This window comes from Falco biarmicus, chromosome 10 (genome assembly GCF_023638135.1).
Source record: "Falco biarmicus isolate bFalBia1 chromosome 10, bFalBia1.pri, whole genome shotgun sequence".
Taxonomy (NCBI): domain Eukaryota; kingdom Metazoa; phylum Chordata; class Aves; order Falconiformes; family Falconidae; genus Falco; species Falco biarmicus.
Window position 1 is genome coordinate 16037586 of NC_079297.1, and position 19386 is coordinate 16056971.

General features: G+C 47.2%; 2 protein-coding genes across 3 annotated transcripts in view; one reads left to right on the top strand and one right to left on the bottom strand.

Moving 5' to 3' along the window:
- Positions 1 to 19386, bottom strand: part of BCL2L1 (BCL2 like 1) — a 198280-nt gene that overhangs the window by 173524 nt on the left and 5370 nt on the right. The window lies entirely within an intron of this gene.
- On the top strand, positions 222 to 18612 carry ASXL1 (ASXL transcriptional regulator 1). Of its 2 annotated transcripts, none has more exons than XM_056354075.1 (12): positions 222 to 376; positions 5119 to 5201; positions 8051 to 8159; positions 9276 to 9396; positions 9472 to 9569; positions 9910 to 10003; positions 10296 to 10448; positions 10878 to 11041; positions 11134 to 11230; positions 11737 to 11842; positions 12312 to 12927; positions 13647 to 18612. In XM_056354075.1, exons 1-12 carry the CDS (start codon positions 317 to 319, stop codon positions 16557 to 16559), a joined length of 4614 nt encoding a protein of 1537 aa, XP_056210050.1. In that variant the 5' UTR covers positions 222 to 316; the 3' UTR covers positions 16560 to 18612. The 2 variants fall into 2 exon arrangements, with proteins under 2 accessions (XP_056210050.1, XP_056210051.1); XM_056354076.1 differs by lacking the exon at positions 222 to 376 and adding an exon at positions 3737 to 4666.

A 19386-nucleotide genomic window follows, 5' to 3' on the forward strand; every position in this document is an offset into this window, starting at 1 on the left:
TCGGCTCGCGGCGCGCGCGCGTCCCGCCGTGTCCCGCCGCGGCCACCGTCGCCGAGCCCCGCCCCCTCCCCCCCGCTCCCGGCCCTTTGACCCCGTTGTTATGTCGGGCCCGAGTCGCCGCCGCCGCCGCCGCCGCCTCCGCCTCTTCCCCCGCCTCCTCCCGTAGCGCCCGGAGCCGCCCCCGCCCCGCGCCCCGCCCCGCGCGCCCGCGCGTGCCCGCCCCGCCCCCGCCGCCGCCGCCCGCCCGCCGCCCAGCCCGCCCGCCCGCGCGCCTAACGGTCCGCGCCCGCCGCGCCGCCGCCCGCGCGGGAGGAGGATGAAGGAGATGAAGCAGCGGAGGAAGAAGGAGCGCACGTGGGCCGAGGCCGCCCGCCTGGTGAGGGGGGGGGTTGCCGCCCCGCCGCGGGGGGGCCTGGGCGGGCCCCGGGGAGGGGGCGCGGGGCTCGGCGGGGCCTCCCCCGCCCGGGGGCTGCGCTGGCTCCGGCTCCGGCCCCCCGCGGTGACGGGGCCGCCTGCCGCCGCGGGCGGGGTGAGGCCGGGGGCTGGGCCGGGGGCGCTGCTACCCCCCGCGGTCGGCGCGCTCCGGTGCCCCCTCCCTGGTTGTTTCCCTCCCCCAGCCCGGCGGGGAGGGGAAGCACCCGGCGGGGGGGGCCGGGGCTGCGGGGGCGCTGCGAGCCCAGCCCCGGGGCCGGCCGGGGAATGCGGGGCTCCCCCTGGGGCCGCCGCTGCCTCCCGCCAGGCCGTGGCGGGCCCCGGGCCGGGCTCTTGGCGGTGCCGTCCCGGGCCCTTCGGGGCTTCTGCCCGGGGGTGCCCGGCACGGGCAGGGCTGCGGCCGGGCTCGGGCAGGGGTTCAGGCGCGGGGGAGGCAGCGCAGCCTCGGGGTGGCCCGGCCGCCGTTCGGGGCTGCGCCGCTGTCAAAAGTTTCTGGTTTGATTCCTGAGGCTGCGGGTTTGGGCCCAGCCCCGGCAGAGCCCAGCGCGCCTGCCGTGCCTGCCCGGCTCTCGGTGCCTGCCCACGCCACGGCTGTGCTGAGCCTGGTGTCCACAGCGCCCAGCAGCCGTTATCTTGTTGCTTTTCCCTTTAGGAGACGTAGCTGCGGGTGTACCTTGGTCTTTTTTGTCTTTAAGAATGTGCTTGTTGACGGTTTAAACTTCCAAACCCAGGTCTGCTTTGATGGTGCTTGTGTAGGGCTGTTGGGACGGTGCTGCCACTCGGCCATCGCAATGGGAGCAGAGTGATTTCCCTCCATGAAGCCTGTGAGCCGTATCTGTCTTGAACCCTGTTTATAGACCAGGAATTATAAAAATAACTTCTGTGTCTTTCAGGTAGCAAGCACAAACCAGTCAGAAGCTTTATTTAAGGTCTGTGTTTGGAGGTGCTTGGGCTTGTTGCCTGCACGGAGTGCTGATGGTCGCTGCTGTCTGCTTTTGCAGCTGGCTGGAAGGAGCTTTGCTGTCTCTGGCCTCTGCCTAGCAGCTGCTCCCTCTCAGTGACACAGATCCGTGCAGGTACAGGAGTGGAGTAAGGGATGATCTGGCTGCCTGCTGTCGGCATGAACGAACCTCTGCAGTTTCCTCCGTGTAGCCCTGTCAGTGGTACTCGGCTTGTGAGGATACGAGTGTACTGGCTGTAGTAGACGTGTAGAAATGGATTTACAGGGTTTGAGGGTGGTTTTTTTCCTTTGTTTTTTCTTTTGTGCATGTATTTATTTTGGCTTTGCTGGGCCAGGTTACATTGGAGCACATAAACATTCAGAAGGAGCAGTACGGGTGAGTCCAGCTGAGACTCATGTCTGGTATTGAGGATGTTCAGGATAGCTCTTGGTGCTCCTCCTGAGTAAGATTTGTTTGGCTGTCAGAGTGTTTTCTTACTGCTTGCCAGGAGGAAACCTAATCGGACAAGCATCTATCTTCCAGCAGCTTGCATAATCTTTTGTGTGTAAATTATAATATTTTAGATGCACATGACTTAGCTTGAAAAACTGGAGAAGGGCACGAGCCAGCTGCTGTAGAACTTCACTGCAGGAATCTGGTGCTCTAGTACTTCATCGTGCAGTTCTCAAAGATCCTGGCTCTGTGAGCCAAGCACGTCACTGCGGGTGACAGGGATGCTTTCCTCGTAGGTGACCTCAGGGGCAGAGGCAGTACTGGGTGACCTTGCATTCATTCAGATGTTCTGAGCTCTAACAGGTGGAAAAAAAAAAAAAAAACCAAAACAGTATTTATAGGCTGCCTAGAGCAGCACGTGAGACTGCGACTCTGAAGCAGTCTCCTAACACGCATCCTCACCCCGTGTGATGGCAGAGGGATGGATCGCTTCACACAGCTCCTCTCTCCTGTCGTTTGGTCAGAACCTCAGGCATAGGCACTGTGGGTACAGGAGATGTCTAAGCCTCAACAGCATCTTAGAGCCATTGATGAACCAGAAATAGAACAATCTCATACTAGATTATCCACTTAGACCTACAGTTGCGTAGCCGCACTTCCAGCTTGCAGGACTGATTGTAAATCCACTAAAAATAGATCTTTATTTAACTTGTCTTACATGTGCTCCCTGTCAAAATGCTTTTAATTTTCCTTTCTGACACACACTATTGTATTTTGTGTTCCTCTCTCTTTGTTTCTGAGAATCATCAGCAAAAGTGTATTTCAGTGTTGCTGCTCCTACAGACCTAATACTACACACATTCCATAAACTAAGCCTTTAAAGATTCGTTTGAACACTCAGAGCCGTAGGACTATTCAACAAGTGCTGTCAGAGCTGGTTGTCCGGTAAACTGATGGGGGGAGTGATGGAAACTTCCATCATTGGGGGCATAGGAACACTTGACTATGAGTATTATAAATAGTGGAGGAGGGGAGAAAAAAAATCTTTTTGGGGGGTAAGAAATAGCTAATGTTGTTCAAGGTGTAGCTCCTGATGGAAGGTTGACGTGGTGCTGGCAGGCTGGAGAGGGCTGGGACAGGAGTCCGGCTTCTGGTGGCTAAAGCTGCAGGACTGCAGGATCTTCTTCTTTCCCCCATTTCTGCCATTAAGCAGCCTGTACACTTAATATAGCTGTTGATTGGAAATTGTTCCCCTGAGTGTAGAATCTTTTATCTTTATGTAAATGCTTGTTGATGCTCAGTTTTAGGCTGTGTATTTCGCTTGCTGTGCGTGTCACTTGAGAGGGAGTTTATAAGCTGTGGAGAATTTCCTTCTATTTCAAAACCGGCATGTTCCATTTTGTGGATCTTGCGCTCAGCCTGGGAGTGATGTGTTTCCCCTTGTCAGCTGTCTCCTCCCTTTGAGTGATGGGGGGTGACAGTTCACGAGGAAGGCATGGAAACGTAACCTATGGAGGTTTTTTGATTAGTGGAGGAAGAAGGGTGAGAGAGCTGTATTGACTGGGAATTAAAACTGTGTACTCCCTCTGAATATGGCTTATCACTTTCTTTGATCTTTTCTTTAAACTCTTTGTGTTTTCATTGTGCTTTATCTCAGTTTACGTAGTTCTCAAATTTCCATCCCCTTCCAGGTTAGCACCACCAATGCTTATGATCTTCAAGCATCTGAAAAATGCGTGTTGGCTGGATATGATTTAAGAAATTCCTTTTATCACAAAATATAGTTGAAGTGCAGAACTACAGTGACATGGATTGGGGTTTTTTTTTTACTTGTGGATGTTGGAGATGGTGTGGAGTTGCAAAAGTTGCACTGCACAACTTGGTTTTTTTGGGGTGGTTTTTTTTTTGTTTTGCAAGTGTCCTGTTCATGCCACTTCAGAAGGCAGACTGGGCTTTGTGCCTTGCCACGGTGCTGCAGTGACTCAGTTCTAGATGTCACTGATATAAATGGGGCATTTGGGTTCCTCCAATGGCTTCTCCCACAAGTCAGACTGAAAGATAGCGTGTTGCTGACTCCTCTAAAGCATGGTGACAAATGAAATCAGGACCGTGCATCATCGTGGCCATTACGTTGGGGGAATTTAGACCACAGTTACGATCAAAAACTTCCCAAGTGAATACCCCTTGCAGCTTTTCTTGAATGTTTCAGGCCATGTCCTGTGCCTGTATCGCAGCCGTTTTGCTCAGTCGGACCCAGAGGTCTGTTGAGTTCAGTGTCTTTTGCATTCAGAGAGCAGCGCTGTCTGCTTCAATGGAAGGCGCAGGAGACAGCGTGTTAGGCAGCTGTAGGGTAATCTGCTCCCAAAGAAACATCGTGGCTTACATCTACTGCAGCTTATTTTTGTTCATTGTTTCCTGTTTATGTGGGTAATCATCTTATCCACAGAAATGTCCGGTCCTGGTTTTGAATTCTTGAGTTCTTGCTTCTAGATGTTTTGGAGCAGTAAGTTCCACAGGCTTTTTTTTTTTTTTTTTTTTTAAATAATAGCCTCTTTAGTTCTTTGCTTGTAAGTGGCAATTCTATTCTTCATGTAATATATGAAAGGATGAGTTGTTACTTATTGTATTGCCTATTTAATATTTGATTTTACTCATTTCTTTCAAAGGCAGGCTATGCAAATCTTTTTAGTGTCTCTAGCCATAACTTTTTTCCACGTCCTTTACTGTTATTGTTGTCCTTTTCTGAATTCTGTCCTTCTCTGACAAGAATTCTGGCTCTTACCCATGGTACCCTTCTTGAGATGGAGCGAAGATGAAATGAATGCAGTAATCCAAGGAAGGTATGCTGTTGAATTATAGAGTTGTACAGTAATACTTGTAGGGGCAGAAAAATACTGGATGCTTTATTGAAAGGTAGGAAGGTGTATGGCAGGGGGAACATGTTACATTGAGGGCTGCTAACCACCGAGCAGTTCTGAAGGCCATACGTGGCAGCAGCTCGGTCTAACCTAAATTGAAGTCTGTGGTAAAGCTTCCACTGGTTTCATGCTATGGGGTCAAGGCCAAATTCTTCTTTTTCTCTCCTTCATGTTTATATTTCAGTTAATTAGGGACCAGATAAAGGTAAGCCTTTTGCTGTGCTTACCGTGACTCTGAAATTTTTAGTGTGTGTCTTTTGCAGATGAATAAAGTTTTAAGAGGCACATTATTGGATCTGAACCACAGTTATGGGGCAGTTCTGTTAAAGCAGAAGCAAATTCTGTAATGACACGTGGTCTTTCTGTCTTTTCAGGTGCTGGAAAATTACTCTGATGCTCCTATGACCCCAAAACAGATTCTGCAGGTCATAGAGGCTGAAGGACTAAAGGAAATGAGGTTAGTATTGATGATCTTGTCTAAAACATAGTATGGAGCATGGGAGAGACTGCGTATGAAGGCTTGTGTTGCTTCGTGCAGTTCTGCCCCATCTCCAGCCCACTTCTCTTCCTTTTTTTATCTTTCTAGCTTTGTAGTTTCAGATGACAGTATAGACATTCGTATACAGGTTGTGGGGGGGGGGGGGCAGTGTCTGTGACAATAACTGGAAGCTGCTCTTGGATTTTTTGATAATGTACAGAGTCCCCTTCATCCATCTATTGTAAAATAAATGCCTGTTGCAGATCAGACTCCTGCATTGTGTTGTACTTACCACTTGTATGGTTCTCTCATAAGTAGCTCTCAGTAGTTTCTGCTATTGTGACTCTAGTTTGAGAACAGTTTAATTTGGTCTCCTCTGATGCTTCATTTCTAGAGCAGACATTATGTTTTAGGAGACTCGTAAAAGTCTTCATTTTATATTACTATACTAACTTCTGCTCAGATTTTCGAGCACTGTGGTAGCGCTGCTCACACTGTTGCGGCTCTTGACACTGTATGGAGGAGATGCCCATACAGTGGATTTCATATGGAAAAGAACCTGATACAGAGCCTTGGAAACGCTAGGAGTGGGAGGCTGTTTCCCTTGGTTAAATTCCTGTGACAGCAGTAGAAGAGAGATGCAGTGTGTCTTGCAGATCCAAAAGAATAGGTAACCATGATAGCCCAAATGCCTCAGCTAGTGCTGCATGGCAAAAAAAAGCAAGTTTGACTCTGAGAGACAGCAAAAGCAGTCTCTTTTGGCTGCTGCACAGTGGTTGACTGCTTGGGAATCCAGATGTGTGGACTAGTCTTGCTTCCCCCTCACCTTGATTCTGTGGACTCTTTTCTACCATGGTGTTTGTGTTTCCTGAACCTGTACTTTGCCCAGCTACAGAAGGTAAACTAAGTCCTGGGACCTAACAACTCAAAATTTTAGCTTGTTTCTGCTCCTTATTTGTGTCTGAAATCAGGAAACAGCTGAGATTGTTTGAATAGTGGAAACCAGTGATGCATACAGAGGTGTCATGTGTAGGAGTTCCATTGTTTGGAAAGGGACGATGCTGGCATGTGTTGCTGCATCGACACTGGAGCTGTTGGAACGCCCACGTGCCGCTGGCGATCCTTGCTGAGGAGATCTTCACCGATGTGGATGCAGGCAGTGGTTTCACAGCTCTGAGTCTTAATTCAGACAGGCTTTTAATGAGGACCTTCATATAGCTTTGTTGTAGTCAATACTCCACACCTTTCTTGCATCGGTCCTGTTACTTAAGCAGGTAGTTGAAGATCTGCGTGCACAGGCTGTCCTCTGCTGAAGGCAGTAGCAGGTCTCTTTTCACACGTGTAACCTGTCTTGGTGCTCTCCCCATTTTGACAAGTGAACTGTCACAGTATGTTACTAAAGACCAGACTTTGGAGCATGTGTCCAGTTAAATCTCACAGAGTAAAATCGTTCCTTTAAAGGTCGGTGTTTTTCCCTTGGGATGTCTGCTCTTCCTTCCCCAGTCATTAATTCTGTGCTTTAAGAAAGGGCTGTTTTCTTCAGAGTGTAATTGTTCACAGAATAAAGGCGGTGATCCTGCCTGGCTGAATATGCAGCAGACCTTGCTGGTACTTGTGTAGCAGCCCTTCCTGAAACTCCATTTCCTGGAGGAAATGGCTCAAGGGGCTCGAGATGTTTTTCCCTTTGAATCAGCCCTGAGGCACTGCTCCCTGGTTTGGGGGTCACACTGGTCTGTTGCGGGGGCAGCGTTCCTTACGGGTGGCACTGATGGTCCCGCGTGGCTGACGGGACACTTGGGCCCAGCACCACTGCTGAGTCCTAGCTCCTAGGAGAGTTTCTTAACTGTTTGGGTTTTTTTCTCATTTTTTTTTCTCAATTTTTTTTCTCATTTCGAGGAAAACTGCTTATTTTGCCATTCTGAGAAGGCAGTCTGCGGCTGGTTAGCGTGCTTGGAGCGTCTGTTGAACACAGAAGGGAAAACACTGTCTAACAGGACAGAAGGCTGGAATTTTTTTTTCATAGGATCTAAAAGAGTAATTTTTTCTGTTGCCAAGGCTTGTGAAGAAATGTCCAAAAACTAAACGCGTTCAGGGTGGAAATGGAAATTGTTCTAAGTTTTCAATTTGAGAAAGATTTTCTTTGAAATATTTTATCTCAATCCAGTTTTTAGTTTCACTTTCAATAATAATGAAATCAAGACCGCTTTAATGTCTCTTCCAGGTAACTTTCTGCCTGTACATGTGTAACTTACTGGAAAACATGAGATTTTGTGGCACAGAAGTTCCACCAGTGTGAGTGTAGGAAGGTTACTTTAACCAGGGAGTTACGTAGGACGTGACAAATTAGCACATCAGACCTTGTCTGTCTGACTCTGCTAGTGCAATTTTGTCTGTGACATGTGAGGGAAGATGTTCCAGAAACGCACATATGTGTAAAATTTGTGCTGGTTTTGTTTACATCTCTCTACTGCTAAAGAATTCTGGGGTTTTTTTGTAAAATCAATCCAACTCTGAAAGTTTCAAGCAGAGAAAGGGAGGAAACAGGTAAATTTGTTAAGCATCTAAAACGGACTGAGAGTAACTTTAAAATTGGTGTAACATTTCCTGTTTTCTGCTGGTTGCTTCGCTGTGATGTGTTGAGGTTGATGTACAGGTCAAAAAGGATAACGGTAGTACTGTTCTGACTGAGGTGCCCACCCCGTAAAGTTCATGAGCAGCATCTCGGTTCCCCTCAGCTAAATGATGCCCGTTTAAACAGGTCTTTCGGGCTGTTTTCTTGATAAGGCCATTTCTTAACACTTAATGTTTTCTTTCTTTTTCTATTTCAGTGGCACTTCTCCCCTAGCATGCCTCAACGCCATGCTCCACTCCAATTCCAGGGGAGGTGATGGACTCTTTTACAAACTGCCCGGACGCATCAGCCTTTTCACACTGAAGGTAAATGCTGAGTTCCTGCTTGCAGCTGAGGGCCGAGGTGCAAGTTCTGCTTGTTACGCATAGCTGAGTGTTAAACTGCCACGGAGCATCATATGAGCTGGATGTGCCGCATGTGAGAGTGTCATGTGAAAGGGTGTCTGGAATTCATTATTTCATTAGAGCTTGTACCTTTCAGCTATATTCAGCCATAATAATTCCTTTTTTTAAAAAAAAAAACTATTATTTCTTGAATTTCACAAAGAAGGTAAATCCTCTTATTCCAGTACTTGGTGTCCAACTCAGGTGGCTGCTTATCGAAACAGTTCCATGCTCTCCTTTTCTGCCAGCCTCAAGGGAACACAGCCAACCAATAAATTAAACTGGTCTGAGAGCTTGTAGCTACAAGTAAAATCTTGATAGGAAAATGTGAATTCATTTTTCTAGTTGTTTGTTTTGTGTTCCACTGCATTCTGTGTCTATTTAGCATCACCATTTTCCTCAGATCTTGAGATCTTTGTGGAATGTTTTTTATTTTTAGTTTATTGTCCTGCTCATCTTAAATGTTGAAAATGTTTCTGGTCTTAGGCTTTTCTTTTGCATTGTTTTGTACCATTGGGTTCCCTGATAAATGTCAGCATGGTAGACAACAGGTATCTCAGCTATTTCATTTGTTTTTTGGTTTTTTCCCCTGATATCAGAAAATGTTAAATTGTTGTGTTTTGCTGAAAATAGATGGCATTGAAATGGCTTTGATTATACAAATAGCAAATACAACTCTTAAGCTCCCTGTCTTATTATTTGGCTATCCTGACGCTACCTGCTCTTTTATAGTAAGAATGAGATACTTCTTTTTAATAGAAGCTGCTTGCTTGCAGAAAATTGCAATCAGTTATTATCCTTATGAATTTTGAGTATGTTTGAATTACTCAACTAGGAGGTGTCTATGAAGCGTGCTAATAGTTTATATGACTTCTGTTCCACTATGAGCCTAAATACACTTTAAAATACCTTTCTGCATCAAGGATTAAAATAGGGAAGATAAAAAAAATAAGCTTAAAAACTATATCCGCTAAACTGTCTGTTCCCAGTGGTTGGGAGGGAGGACCGTAGCCATGCTGGTTCTGTTTGCCCATTTAGAAGGATGCCTTGCAGTGGTCCCGGAATCTGTCTGTGCCAGAAGGGGAGGAGCTGGAGGATACAGCAGACGCAGAAAGCTGTGAGTCCAATGAAGCAAGCACTGTGAGTGGTGATAATGATGGTAAGTGTCTAATGACATTTAATCTTAAACTATAGGATCTACTTCTGTGTCTGACTGAGTGCCCATTTCTTTCAGTGTCTCTTGATGACACCTCCTCTAATGCCTCGTGTTCCACTGAATCTCAGAGCAAGGGACCTGCTACTACCAGGGAGAGCTACAGAACCGCCTCTCAGGTAGGAAGAAGTGGGGCTGACGGGAAATGTGAAGCCTCGCAAGGGGAGCTTCCATTACTGTGTGATAGCTGGGTTGGCGTGGCAGGGATTAGTTGTGCACAGGTCCTCAAAGAGTTACAGGGCTGTTTGCTTAGGTGAGGAGTTTGCAGTGTGGGGAGGAGTCAAGTACAGGAAAGTATTTTTGAATTCTCTGCTATTCATACATGTTGACACCTGAAGATTTACCTAGGGGCTAGGTAGTTCTTTGAGGACTGTGCTGCTTAGAAGATTATTTTACCTCTCCATAATGTCTTTGTTCCTTTGGATATTTTCTTTTTGTTTGTTTCTTTCTGGACTGCAGACAACCAAACAAAAGAAGAAGACTGGTGTAATGCTGCCACGTGTTGTCTTAACACCCCTGAAAGTAAATGGGGCACACATGGAGTCTGCCTCAGGTGAGCATTGCTTTTGTTGTGGTGGTTTTCTAATGACATTATTTCTAATAATAATTCAGTAGTCCCTAGTTATCTGTAAGTTTGCCTGAGGACGACTTTTAACTCTTGACGAGAATGCATGTGACCACAGAGAACTCTGTGTACGTTTAACTCCACCAAAATAGTTGGTAGATAGGCAATAGCCTGTAATACTGGATCTCCTATTAGCACGTAATTCTTCTCTGTTAAACCACTCTCCAAGTTGGGCTTCTGTTGGTCTTTGTATATTTTTATGGAATCGTTTTGCTTTTAGGCTTCACAGGGAGGCATGCTGATGGGGAGAGCAGCAGCACATCCAGCAGCAGCAGCAGCTCTTTGGCCCTGTGCAAAGCCACCTTGCGCAGTAGGACAGAAATAAACAGGGATCCTCCGCAGCTTCTGAGAGGTATCCGAAAGCCCACAGCTGGTAGGTGTTTCTGGTTAAAGTTAGAAAAATAACTGGCCGTAAAAGCAGGCAATGTTGAAGTCCGTGTATATCTGAGAAAAGAACAGCGAGGCTGTCTTCCTTCAGAAGGCGTATGATGACCTTGAGGCTCACAAGCCAGGTCTTCCTCCCTGAATGTTACTGAGGCAGTAGTTTAAAAGTTTGCCTAGTCTGAAGAGCAGCATCAAGAATTGTACATGAATATGACAGAAATGTGGCCTCATATCAAAATTCCAGATGCATGTGTGCTAGCTGGTGTTCGAGAGTCTTTCTTCATACTTCAATGCCACAGTCTTTTCTCATATATTTTGCTCCTTTTGCTGTAGTAGTTTGAGATTAAACTCTTGCCTGTAATGCTGAAATACTTTTATATGACAATGATTATTTTATTTGCCTGTCCTTAAACTACAGGGCAAATGAAACGAAACAGGGGTGAAGATATTGACTTTGAAACACCTGGTTCCATTCTTGTCAATACAAACCTGCGAGCTCTGATAAACTCCAGAACCTTTAATGCGCTCCCATCACACTTTCAGCAGCAGCTTCTTTACCTCCTTCCAGAAGTTGATAGACAGGTATGAGGGTGCAGCATTGGAGTGTTTTCATCACATCGCCTCTTGGTTGCAGAATGGCTGGAGCAAATGTTTTTTTCTGTTTGCCCCGTCAGGTTGGGGCTGACGGGCTGATGCGTCTCAGTGGCAGTGCTCTGAATAATGAATTCTTCACCCACGCTGCGCAGAGCTGGAGAGAACGACTAGCTGATGGTGAGCAGCTTTGCTTTCCTGGGTGGCTGGAGGATCGGTACTCATGGGATTATTTTTTGGTTTGTTTTGTTTTCTTTTACAGTTAATGAATGAGAGTTTAGTCCAATTCTGCAGTCTTATCTGACTATGTTGCCCCCAACTTGTCTTCTTTTTTTGTTTTGTTTTCTTTAAAAACCAAAGATGCATTTTCCTTTGGTGCCACGGGACTTTCAGAACGAAGTGGTTGAGGTGTAAAGTAGTGTCAGGCTTATCTTTCCTTAAATGGTGGCCTCTGTCTGGAAAAACATGATTCTTTTTTTTTTTGTCAGACTTGCTTGAGGCTGTGTGACCATTGCCCGTAAGGAGTGGCTGGCAGCATGTAGATCTGTAGTAGGGTGGAGAGCAGGGCGATAACAGAAAGTCTGTCCTTTGTATATAGAGCTGCTGTACTGTTAAAACACAAAAGGTTGCATTTGCAGAATCACTTTTGTTTGGAACTGAATTTCAGTCTCTTGCCTTCCATGTAGGTGAGTTCACCCACGAGATGCAAGTTCGAATTCGGCAGGAGATGGAAAAAGAAAAGAGAGTGGAGCAATGGAAAGAGAAGTTCTTTGAGGACTACTATGGGCAAAAGTGAGAAATTGTACCTCATGTGTCCTGTTCTGTCTGTGTTGATGCAGGTGGCAGGGTGTGTTTCTGCTTGTAGATACCTGAGAAGTTGCAGCATAAACTGCTTGAAAAATACAGGTTTTGGGGTGAAACATTCAGACTGTTGCACCAGGGAAATCCTTGGTGGAATTGGCTGTGTCACAGCAGAATTTTGTAGCCTGTGTATGTTTTTTTCCAAGACAAGTTAATATGACTCGTTTTCCATCAATAATTTTTACATTTTCTTATTTTTCTCATTCCCTGTAATAGTCATGTGGGATAGCAAATGTATAGGTTATCTCATTGCAGACTGACTTAATAAGGTTTTGATGAGTCTCTGCTTTGTGATGCGTTACTATGTATAGTTGTGTGCAGTACAACTATAAGTAAAAGATTAAATGCTTAAATTGGGATGGGCTGTAGCTTTTAGCTGGTTTTTGTGTTTGCCTTGTAGGTTGGGCTTGACCCAAGAAGAATCCCAGGAGCAGAATTTGGTGCAAGAAGATGCCGAGAACAGGACAGGACTGTCTGTTAAAGGAGAAGCAAGACTGCCGCGCGGTCCGTCTACACGGCAGAGAGATGGGCACTTCAAGAAGCGCTCTCGGGCTGACCTGAGATGCAGAGCCAGGAGGAGCCTGTACAAATTGCGTGAACCTGAGCAAATGGAGGCTTCCAAAGAGACTGCTTCTGTAGGACCAGATTCCTCTCTTCATAAAGAGACAAAGCCTGAAACAGACCTGAAGAAAGATGACCTGACGAGCCCTTCGGCTGCAGTACTGAAGCCAGAGAGTTCAGAATTGCACCTCTCTCCAGAGACTTCCAAATCACACAGTAAATCGGAGGATCTGTCACTGGCAGCTGCAAACAGAATTCCCAGTTTGCCCCCAGAGTACTCTGCTCGGGAGTCCAAGGACCAGAAGAGGAAATGCTTTGAGGAGGCTGCCTCTGCATCCTTCCCCGAAAAGAAGCCCCGGCTTGAAGATCGTCAGTCCTTTCGTAACACAATTGAAAGTGTTCACCCAGAAAAGCCACAGCCTACTAAAGAGGAGCCAAAAGTCCCACCCATCCGGGTAGGAAAGAGAATTATAGCTGCTTGGTATCTCGGGGCTGTCACGCTCAGTAGCATCAAAACATTATTAAAATGTCAAGTGTTGTCATCTTAAGCGAAGAAGTGGAAGGGTTTCACTGGTAGAGCTGGCTAAGTAACTCTGAATACCACAGTTTACAATCTTATTTAGACAGGCAAAGAATGGAAAATCATGGCAAGGTTTTTGCACAAGAGCACAGGGTAACCTTGATTTACTCCGTTAGTTTGCATTTCTGTCGATACAGGAACGACTTTTCCTGAAACTAGCTGACTTGCAAAAGAGTCCTTCAGATTCTGCTCTTTGTCCTGTGTAATTTCTCAGTTCCTTTCCTTTTGGGCAGAATCTTAGTGTTCCTTCTGGCTTTTCCCATTTTGACTAGAGGCATCCATCTTAGCTTCAGGGCAGTCATCCTGATGCAAAGGAGACCATTTTGATTTCTGAAGATCTGTATGTAAATCACTTATTTCGTATTTGTCTGCAGCCTCTGGTAAAACAACGTTAATATTTACTGAGCTTTCATGTATCACATGACAGAGCACATAAGCAGAGGTTACAGGGAGCTTGCTACTTCTCTGCCAAAATTAGTTTTTTAAGTTGGAATTTTAAATTTTCGTTGAATTCTTATGGTAAGAATTGTGATGAACGGATGCTAATGAAGTGCATTTCACTGTCTGAAGTAATTGCTTTTCCCTTTCTTTCAGATTCAACTTTCACGTATTAAACCACCCTGGGTGGTTAAAGGTCAGCCCACTTACCAGATATGCCCCAGGATCATCCCCAACACGGAGCCCTCCAGCCGGGGCAGGACTGGGGCCAGAACACTCGCAGACATTAAGGCCCGTGCTTTGCAAGCCCGAGCCCAGCGAGAAGCTGCTACAGCCGCCATTGGAGGTGGGGGTGGCCCAGGTGGAGGGAGAAGCACTGATGAAGGAGGTGGTGGAGGAGAATCCAGCAGCCATACAGAGCACCGGAGATCAAAGAGAACTCATGGAAAGCGTTCGTCAGATCTACAGCGAGCACAATTACTGTCGTCTCTCCATCTGAATGGAGAAAAGGTTCACTCCGAGGTGGCTTCTCAGGAGGCTGACAGGAATTCCTTCCTCTCTTCGAGACAAGAGCCCTCTTCTTCAAAGAGCGAGGGAAGTGGTGTTCTGGAACGCGCTGCAGGCACTAGCTCAGGGGAAGCTCAGCCTGGTGATCGTTCACCTAGAAGGCAGTTCTGTGATGCTTTGACTGGGTCATCCTTAGACAACACGACTCCTGAGAGGCAGGAGGAGAGCCCTGAGCAGCTCCTCTGTGACCTAAGGACCGAAACCCCATCTTGTGTTGCGTCACAGGAGAGGCAAAGTACAAAGCTGAGATGCGTGGGTCCTCCAGTAAACGGTCTGTTGTGTTCTCAGGTGCAGGGAGCTGCGCTCAGTCCTATGGAAGATGGGGTTGTGTTGGAACTCAAAGGTGTTGGTGCTTCCACCGTACAGCTGGATTATCATTCTGATGTAAAGGAAAGTTCCTCCAGTTGTCCTGCTCTTCTGCCAGAATTGTCATTGGGAGGTAAAGAATGCCATGAGCCAGAAATGGTGTCTAGATTTAGATTTAATGGCTCCGAAACATGTGTGGCTGATAGCGATAACTCCAAAACAGTGACTGCTGGAGTGGAGAAAGCCGTCCCCGTGCTGTGCAACTTTGCACACTTGCAGGCAGAGAAAGAGTGTGATGGCAAACTAAGCAATGAAGAACAAAATGCAGAGTCTCTGGTGAAACCTTCTTTACACGATGACTTTATTTCTCAGAAAAGGATAGATACCTCTGAAAAACTTCGGCAGCTGAGGGAGAGGTGCCCCAGAACAGAACCAGAAAATGCACATCAGCCACTGAGAGAGACCCAAGAGTTCAAGACAAATGGAGATGATGAAATACAGAGTACACACAGTGAAACAACAGATACTGCTTCAGATTTTGAAGGTGACGTACCTGATGAGAATGTGGAGATGGATGTATGTTTCAGAAATGCCGGCTGTAGGGAAGTGGCTGGGAAAGACTCCTCCTGTCACAGCAGCACTGAGAGATGCAATAGGATTAGAACAACATCGTCTGTGGAAACAGATAGTCTGGCCTATGTTGTGGACTTCCCTGCAGCGGTGAGCGCTGCACCTCCATCTCAGAGATGGGGACCACATGCATCGTTGCCCCAGAAAGCTGAGCAGCCGACAGGTTCTGCTCGGCCCGTATCCTCTATTGAAACCAACAACCCTCTGGTGATGCAGCTGCTTAAGGGGAACCTGCCACTGGAAGAAGTTCTCCCAGTATCTCATGCCAACATCAAGGTGGAAATTATGCAGCCACCACTGGACAAGCAGTCAGAAAGCCTCTCTCTGCAAGTGGAGAGAGGTAGCAGTTGCTATTTTGGCAAAGAGTCTTCTGCAGATGTAGGAATAAAGGGGAGTGCCCTAAGCAGGAGCGATGACTTCCACTCAATGAGGTCTTCCATAGATCCCCAGGAAAATAAGTGCGGATCAGGAGCAGCGTTGCCTAGAGCAGCAGATGCGGAGGATCAGTCTATTCCAGAAAAGCATTCCAAAGTTGGCTCGACTTTAAGCTGCCGAGACCAAGTGGCAAATGTGGGAAGTGCCTCTCAAAAGCCTGAAGATACGGGCCCTCAGGAAAGAACTTTTCCTTCCTGTAGCTTTGAGGAGCAAAAGGAGTTGCCCAAGGTCCATCGGGTGCCACAGCACAACCCATTGGCAAGTGTCGTCACAAATAAAAGTCCAGAGAAGTTGAACGCCTCTACGGAGCCTCGGTTTTTATCTCCATCTGTAACTTCTCTCAGTCCGAGTCAGACGGGAGGTGTGTCAGTCAATAAAAATTATGTTGGAGTTCAAGGCAAAAAACTCTTTGGTTCCGGTTTTCCTTGCAAACCCAGTGTTAGACTACATCACTCCAGAGCTTTGGATCAAGTTTCAGCCATGGGAACCTTGTCTCCCAGCAAACAGATTCCTGTAGACAAGAGCTGTGCATCGGGAGAAGGAATCCCAGCTGTGAGGGAAGAATGGACTCCAAAGCAGCACACCAATGGCCTGGGAGGAATAAAAAATGAGAATGTGTTGGCATGTGGCAGCCCAGCCAAGAGGAACACAGAGAACCGGAAGGATGCAATGCAAAACCCCACGGAGCTGACTGAGCATTTGCAAAGTGTTCCACTGGTTATGGACTTGCCATTTTTTAAGTTTTCAAGGGAACCAGGGAAAGGACACAATCACCCTTTGGAGCCTTCTTCCATACCTTCTCAGCTCAATATCAAGCAAGCGTTTTATGGGAAGCTTTCTAAGCTGCAGCTTAATTCCACCAGCTTTAATTATTCATCCAACACTCCAGCTTTTCCCAGAAGTCTTGCTGGAAGCATGATGCAGCTAACCCACAAAGCGAACTTTGCTGCAAACCATAATACGTCCCTTTCTGTGCAGATGTTTGCTGATAGCAGCAGTGTTGACGAGATACCGTTCAAGTGCTCGTGCAGCCTTAAAGCCATGATCATGTGTAAAGGCTGTGGGGCGTTTTGTCATGATGACTGTATAGGACCCTCTAAGCTTTGTGTATTGTGCCTTGTGGTGAGATAATAAATTATGGCCATGGGACAAATTGTATATTCAGTGTGTGTATTTTGATAATGACTGATCCTAAAACCTGTACACAAAATACTATTCTGTTTATAGTAGAAATGCTATTACACTTTGTTTTGGTGAGGAAAGTTGACTTGCCTTCCCACTAAAACCTACAGTGCAAAACCCTTTCTTGCTCACGGTTACACTCCAATCTCGGTGGGCTGCGCCCCGCTGGAGCGATCCTTCTGCTTCGTGCTATTGTGGAAATCCTGATTGTGCTTTGATACACGTGCTGAGGCTAACACCTGAGCGAGAGGCAGTTTGCTGTGGCAATCCGTGGACCCTCTTGTCGAGGAAATCTACATCCAAAGGAACTGGAACAGGGTGTTTTCTATTTCAGGGCTGCGCTAGGTGAGGCCCTACAGTCTTCCACTCTCCCTTTCTGCCATCTCCATTCTCGGTTTGCATGGGAAGTGCTGCTGCACAGTGAGCGTAAGCAAAGAGCTTGCTCTGCCGTGACGGTTCTGTACGGTTTTTGGATGCTCCAGCAGAACGTGGTGCCCAGTGACGCATGCTGCGGGTGGCTGTGGAGCCGTATACAGCGAACCATATACTGGATGGAGCCAGCTCGGAGGATGCAAGAAGAGGAAAAGAAATAAAATAAAAAAAAGTGGCAGGTGCCAACCCGATGCCTTCTGCTGGTCTGCAGGAAAATGTGTGGCCTGGGGAACTGTGTGCCTGGCTGAACTCTTGGACCAGCCGATGTGACTGCCTCTTTTGGCTGACTTCCACAAACTTGTGTGAAACGTTGGAGGTTCCTAGAAGCTCGTTTATGTGGCCTGCAGTCTCTGCATTGCAGCCCTGCAATGAGGACTTGAACACGACAGCATCTGACCACTTGCAAGCGTCTAGCTGTGCATCTGTGTGATGATCATCCTAACATTTAAAGCAGTGTTTTTTTCTTCTTTTTTTTTAATATATTTTCATTTTTGGATGTATAAAGTGAATTATTTGGCTCCTGTAAGTATCCTCTATGCATCTGTTTGATCATGTATTTATATGTTGTACACAGTACTGGCCAACTCTGTAAATGGATGTAATGTACATAGAACATAAAGGGTTCTTTTTTCTTTTTTTTTTTTCCCCCTTGGATTTTCAGGCTCTACAGCAGTATTGCATTAAAGTGGTTGTTAGTTATTAATCTGCATCTGTAGTCAGAGCCACTGTATTCTGTCTTGGCTGACGTGAGGCTCAACATGCAAAGGTGTGTCTCGGTTCTGACAGCCTCCCTCTGCCTGGGCATCCATGCCACGTTGTGCAGGTGACTGGTGTGCAGACTCAAGGATGACCTGGTGGGATTTGCCGAGTCGAGTGCGCTTCACTGGTCACTCCTCCAAGCTGCCGGCAGTTGTTGCTGTAACTGATCTCCTGGAGCATGGCTGTAGCTGCATTGCAAGAAGGTGAACATCCTTGTGCATCCATAGATTGAGAGCAAAACTGACTTTCTGCCTCTTTGGAGCGATTGCTAATCGAGTGAATTGCTTCACTGGGGGGAGAAGTCAGCTCTCTTGTTTAAGCAGGCAGTAGCAAGAATTATAGGGGGTTTATTTTCATTTTTTTTCTTCTTGTCCCTTTTCTAGCTCTGTCCTACCTCCCTTGACCGTGTGCTTTTTTTTCTCTCTCTCTCTTTTTTTTTCTTTTTTTTTTTTTTTTTTTTTTAACATGCAAGTCCCTATTTGAGATGCAAGCCTGAGGGATGCAACAAGTTTAGTCTGTGAAATGGTTTATCCTTAGTGCATCTGACAGCCTCATGTTGTGGGGACGTGGGAGGGAGACCAACACGCCTGCCCGCACCCTGGGGTGAACAGGACGGTGGTGGTGGAGGCGGAGCGGAGGTGTGAAACCTGCTTACCAAAGATAGGGAGTGGAGCTGGGGGTCTGGCTCTGCCTCCTTTGGGGCCACTGTAGTGTGCAGATTGAACTGGTCTGGTTTGCAGAGCCCTCGGGGGGGTCTGCTCATGTATGTCCCTTGTGGTATTGGAAAAATAAACACTCTGTAAAACCTGCATTTGTGGTTTCAGTCCTCTTTTTCTGAAATCATCCTCTGTGCTCTCCAAGGCAATATTGCTTTTCCTCTCGTGTTTTTTAACTGGGAGCGTTCCAGAGCTCTGCTCAGATGATGAAGGCGGTGGGGGTGGGGGTGGGCTGTGTTGCTGTCTTGGCTTCATTAAATCGTGTTTTATGCACTTACAGATAACTGAAGACAGTGCACCTACTGCAGATGCGGTGTGGCTCTTGGGACTCGGATACCCTGGAGCCTCCAAAAGCAGCAGCGTGGCTGCGGGAGCGATGGCTGCGACTGCATGAGCCCCCCGGTAACGGGGCTGCCTGCCCAGCTGGGGCGATGCCCATGGGCACCGTGAGCAGCCCCGGTGCTGCCAGGCAGGTCTTGCTGCTGCTCGTACGTGCCGTTACGTTGCTGTCATAATTGCTCGATAAACAGATCTGAAATTGTTTTCTAAAGAGCGTGACAGCGTGATACCAGTTACACTGTTTATTGAAACTGCCTGTAAACGGAACGTCGCTGATCCACCCTTCCTCTCTTCTAGGTAAGAAAAGAACGGGAGTTAAGTTTCGTGTCGGGGTTCTGGTCTCGTCACGGCGTGAATCTCCCACCAGGCAGACGGTAGATGATTCCATGAACTGAGAAGCAGGGCTGGGGGGCTGAGATCTGCGCGGGGCCGTAACATCGACCTTTCCTGCTGGCGTAGTGCTGCGGCACAGCAGCGCCGGTGCCCTGTTCTCCCAGTTCCTCCACGTCCTGGTGCTGGCATGTTGGTGG